The following is a 6,000-nucleotide window of genomic DNA, read 5'->3' on the forward strand; positions in this document are numbered from 1 at the left end:
ATTAATATGATTAAAAACTAGTTGATTTACTGAAATGTATGGCAATAGACTTACAGAAAGAGAAGTTATGATTGCATATGTGTTAAGGTTTTTGTTCTTCTTTTTACAGGAGATTAGAATAAAACTGAAGTGAATTTGTTGGAAACAAAAATTCGTAATAAGATTGAAAACTTGGAACACCGGATTAGATACATTATACGAGATTATCTTCAATGCACTGATAGTAATAATTCTTTCAACCAAAATCTCAAGGCCTGGAATATTGGAGAATAGGAGGGTAGTCGATTAAATCAATACCAGAGCTCAACTGGTACTTATTTTATCATCAACACCAAAAAACAAAGACAACCTCTGTGGAATATGAACCCACAATGTAAAGCCGGAATAAATGATGTTAAGTACACGATCCGGAGTGCTAACGATTCTGCAAGCTCATCGCTTCATAGGTAACAGTAAAATATAATTAACAAGGGATTATATGTGTAGTGCAGTGAATTGAACATTTATTTTGTATATTCAAATCACAAAATCAAAGAAGAAAATAACTTTAGATATAGCTTCCCTTTAGTCCCGAAACTGAAGTCATTTCCAAAAATCCACAGTAATTGAAGAAATTGAAGGGTGCATTAGTGAGTGAGACTGCTTTTTGCTAAGTATAATGACAAGTTCGAGTACGATTCGATTCCATACGATTTCATTTATAGGGGTCTATTGTAATACTGGTTTAAATTTTTGACACAAAAGAAGTAATTTCAGGAGAGTGGGTAAGTCGACCACATTGACTCCAGTGCTCAGTTGGCACTTATCAAACCGACAGGATGAAAGGCAAAGTCGACCTCGGCGGAAATTGTACTCAGAACGTGAAGATGGGCGAAATGCTACTAAGCTTTTGCCCGGCGTGCTAACGATTCTACCAGCTCGCTGCCTTGCTCTATAGCACTGGTTCTCAACCGGGGTCCATACGACCCCAGGGGTTCCATATAAAATATTTCGTGGTCCACATAAGCAAAATAGTAAGTTGGATCCTCGCTATTATTTTTAGAGTCCATGAAAAAAATTGCTATAGATCTATTTATTGCAAGAACCAGCTGGATTTCTTTCTCTATCATTTTGCATAGACCAGCCTACACAAGTTAATGTGCAAAAGAAAAAAAAAACTAAATAAGATTTTTGAAAGAAGTTTCTATAAAATTAAATTTTAAGCATCGAATGACTATGCGGATCCACTAGTCTGCTGAGTCTCACTGATTTATAATAATAATAATCATACAGAGTAGTGCGTTTATAAGCAGTGGTAAGTTAATATGCGTCTCAGTCGGTTATGAAATCCCAACATAGGATTGAAACTGATATGAATAATTCAATCTTTTTTCCTTCAACCGAAATTTTGTTCATAGAGATAAGTTGTTTATATCTGTCTATTATATACAGTATTTCTTGTATTATTTTGTTATAGTTTTATGCACAATATGACATTGAAATAAAATGCTGTTGGGGTAACAGTAATTTCTTAACAGAACTAACACTGAAGTGTGTGCTTAAATATTCAACCCGATCTTTTTCAACCTTAGTGTGGTGCATTTATGAACATTGCCTACTGTGAGGAGATGATGAAAAGTATGAGTCATTAAAGAAATCTTAATATACGTTAGAAACTAACCCCGCTGGTTTACATTTTCTCTGTGTTAAGACACTGCATACAAAACGTGGTATTACTACTGAGTCCACAAAACCTGCAGAAATATTTTATAGCCAAGTAGAGTATTTAAACATTATTTCTCTCAGTTATATTACCATCCATATCAATAGATTCACAGTTTGAAGTCAATAAAATCACCCTAGGAGAAAATCATGTTTAAGAATTCATAGTCATCCTAAATATTAAGCGAAAAATCCTGTTGCTCTGACGCCATTTCTTGACTTGTGTTTAGGTAAAACCGTGTACAAATTTCTATTGCGTGATATAATTGACACCTACTTCTGTAGTTATGTGTACGTATATGTGGTTAGTATATTTGAAAGTAACTCAGTATAACTATAAAACATAGAGCATAATTTCGATCTGCAGGCCACTTGAGCACAGCAGGATTCCACTGCACCACTGCTCAACCAATCATTACGCAAACACAATTTATTATCTCTTGTATTGTCTGTTCTGGGTTACAATACTTCCATCATATCATCCATCATATGTTATCTATAATGTACTTATTTATCTATTCATTCATTTGTTTGCTTGTTTCTATGCATTGCACTGTTTCAGATGTACGAAATATAGAAACTACACAATATTGCTGTAGCAATGCGGGGTCAATTTACTTGCTGAATGATCACTCTGTAGATACTCCAAGAGACAAATTTGTCAAACCACATGCATAGATCTATGAGTTGCGAATATTTCGGGGTGTCTCTTCATTTGCCATTTTTTAAATCAGCCGGAAGCAAATCAGTTCTATATACGTTTCCTCAGCGTGGCATAGTAAGCAAATATAGGTAGTAGCCCTTTCTACTATAAGCACATGGACTAAAAATTGGGTGAGGGATTTAGTCGATTCCATAGATCCTAGTACTCAACTGGTACTTATTTTATCGAACCTGAAAATAATGAAAGGCAAAGTCGACCTCGGCAGAATATGAACTGAAAGCCTAAAGACGGACGAAATGCCGCTAAGCATTTTCCCCAGTGTGCTAATGACTCTGTCGGCTAGGTAATAGTGAAAATATTGGGTTGGCAACTAAGTTCCCGCCGTTTTTTTTTAATTTTGGAATTTATTGCGTTTCTAAATTTTGGAATCTATTTTTTTCGAGAATTCTATTTTTGAATCATTTTGGAATCTATTATATTTTCTTTTTTTTTTTATAGTTAATTTTAGTTAATTTTTGTTTATTTCCAGATCATTAAAATGGAATGTCAAGTTAAGAAAAACGACCATTTTCGACACCTCCTTCTTTTTGCTTTTAATCAAGGTTGTAAGGCCGCAGACGCTGCTCGCTACATTTGTGCTGTATATAGACGGGGTGCCATAACTGAAAGAACCGCTCGTGATTGGTATGCCAAGTTCAAAAATGGAAATTTTGACCTCAAAGACGCACCTCGTTCTGTCCGTCCAGTTGAGTTCGATGAAGAGCGAATAAACCAACTTTTGCAGGAAAGTTCTCGTCGAACGACAAGGGAACTGGTAGAAAAAATGGAATGCTCCCACACTGCTATAGAGAAGCATCTTCACTCGATGGGAAAGGTTCAGATGTATGGAGCATGGATTCCGCATGCTTTAAGTGACAACAACAAAAAATAACGAACCACAATCTCCGTTGGTTTGCTTACTCGTCACCGCTCAACTCATGGACACAAGCAACGATATTTTTTACCGAATCGTTACTGGAGACGAAAAATGGTGCCTGTATATCAACATGAAACAGCGTAAGGAATGGCTTAGTCCCGGTAAACAAGCGACACCGCGCGCGAAACAAGATCTTCATCCGCGTAAAACGATGTTGTGCGTACGTTGGGACTGGGAAGGCATTATCCATTACGAATTGCTTGAACGGAACCGAACGGTCAACGCAGAACTCTATGTTCAACAGATCGAAAGACTCAATACGGCTATTCAAGAGAAAAGACTTAATCGGCAGCATGGAGTTCTTCTGCTGCACGACAACGCCCGCCCTCATATCGCCAATATGACCAAGGAAGCCATTCAAACGCATGGCTGGGAAGCTCAGCTACACCCGCCGTACTCTCCTCATTTGGCACCAGCAGATTTCCACCTTTTTCAATCTCTTTCAAAATGCTATACGCGGAGTTTCATTCAATACTGATGCAGAATTGAGAGCTTGGTTAGATCAATTTTTTCGTGTCGAAATCGGGTGATTTCTAACAACGAGGTTTTGAAAATTGTATTGAACGTTGGGAAGAAATTGTAAACAACAAGGGTGAATACATTGTTGACTAATTAGTTGTCATCTTTGAATAAACCTTTTAAAGATTTAAAATTTTAAAAAACGACGGGAACTTAGTTGCCAACCCAATGTAATTAACTATACATTATATGTGTAGTGAAGTAAACTGCACATTTAATTTGTAAATTAAATTCACAAAGGCAATGAAGAGAAATAGCGTTAGGTATAGCTTCCTTTTTGTGTCGAAATCCACATTGATTGAAAAAGTTGAAGCGTGCATTGGTGAGTGAGACCAAGCAAAATTACCACATTTTGATATATTACAAAATGTGTTTCTTTTTAACGGTGAATTTATAAAAGAGTTTTACCTGTTCTGTGAGGAACTTCCAGTACCAAGAAACTTGTGAGGTTCGACTAAGACTTTTGGGATCCAAAAAAGAAAATATATACAAAGATAAGAATCTTGGAAGAAGTCTGGTAAAGTCGATGTGTTGTAATGGAACTCTTTCATTGAACCAATTCCGAACGTGAGCATATTGTATGTTATGACACTTGCTCAACATTTGATCAAAAAATTCGTTTCGCTGGCTTTCTGTCCATAAATCGAACTGAAATTAAAATCAAGAAAATATGAAATTTTTGTTTCGCATAACGACAATTGAATTAATATAAAGGCTTCTCTGGTGCAAACTGCAATAACAATGTTGTTTTATATTGCTTTTTAATGCAGTACATATATTTACCAAAATTACAAATATATATATATATATATATATATCTTGAAATACTAAAGAGTAAATTTATTCAATAAAATCGCCATTGGCTTCAACCACGTCCTCCAGACCAGTGCTTCTGAAACTATCTGATGTGGCGTACTGGCAGTTTTCTTTTTTTTTTTTACAATCTGCCAGGGACCGATGATATTTTTTAGTAATATTAATTTATACCGGAAACAATATATATAATGAATATGTAAATAAAATGATGTCATAACACCTATCCCAGATCTAAATCAATTTTAATAAACTGTATATCATTCCAACAATTTCAGATGAAAATGTTTTTAGTTGCAATGCTTTTCATCACAAGTCTGCCATCTGGATGGACATGGGTTTAAGCAACCAGAACCTGTCTAGTTGGGGAAAATAATACCGTAAATTCTCCGGCAGTTACAGAATCAGTCTCAGTACAAGGCGTCACGTATTTTACTGACTTCAAAAGAAAAGCGAATTCGTTATGAGATGGCTTTGAGAATTGTTATAAATGCCGCAATTCATTATCTCTGACGCTCTAACGATTCAAATATATTTGTGGCAACATATATGCTAGAATTGATATGTTATTGGCAAGTGTTATTCATTTTATGTGTGGGAGTGGGGAGCATAATAAGTTAGAGAATTATCGATATTTATGTTAGTTTTACTGCAAAAACATGTAATAGAAACCAAGAAGTTTAAGGTTTTCCGGCTCAATACCTAGTTACCACTAAATGCTTTGTCCGTATATATATAGTTCATTGTTTACGTTTTTTGTTTGCGCTACAGTGAACGATATGGCAGCACAGTCAACAAAGTATCATCTTGGAAATGTTGTAGTTATATGTGCTAGACATATTTAGGGAAATTGGTCGTCAATAAAGATAAACACGTATTTGCATGCGTAAAAGCATGTATGTATGTGTATGTTTCTATGTATGCATATGCAAAGATGTCACCACAATATTACCTCGAATTTGCAGGAGCTGTTTATATCGTAGAATCATGTATATGTTTGTGTGTATGAATATATATATGCATGTAAATATGTTTGCATGTATGTGTGAATATTTATATATATATATATATATATATATATATATGTGTGTGTGTGTGTGTGTGTGTGTGTGTGTGTGTGTGTGTGTGTGTGTGTGTGTGTGTGTGTACGTGTGTGTGTGTTTATGTGTGTGTGTGTGTGTATGTATATGTATATGTATATATATATACCGGAGTAAGCACATAAAATGTGCAACAAGGTGGAAAAAAGAGTACTCAAATACCAGAGGTAGAGTAATATGCTTTATTTAAAAGCAGCAGAAATATAACAAAAGACTGTTACTCGGAG

General features: G+C 35.3%; 1 protein-coding gene across 2 annotated transcripts in view; it reads right to left on the reverse strand.

Annotated features, from left to right (window-relative positions):
• LOC106873511 (epithelial cell-transforming sequence 2 oncogene-like) overlaps positions 1 to 6,000 on the reverse strand; it is a 146,125-nt gene that overhangs the window by 127,946 nt on the left and 12,179 nt on the right. For both annotated transcript variants that reach the window (XM_089363759.1, XM_089363758.1), the window contains one exon: positions 4,269 to 4,508. In XM_089363759.1, coding sequence (XP_089219885.1) covers positions 4,269 to 4,508 — 240 coding nt within the window. The remainder of the gene's footprint in view (positions 1 to 4,268; positions 4,509 to 6,000) is intronic.

This window comes from Octopus bimaculoides, chromosome 15 (genome assembly GCF_046866305.1).
Source record: "Octopus bimaculoides isolate indiv1 chromosome 15, ASM4686630v1, whole genome shotgun sequence".
NCBI classification, from domain to species: Eukaryota; Metazoa; Mollusca; class Cephalopoda; order Octopoda; family Octopodidae; genus Octopus; species Octopus bimaculoides.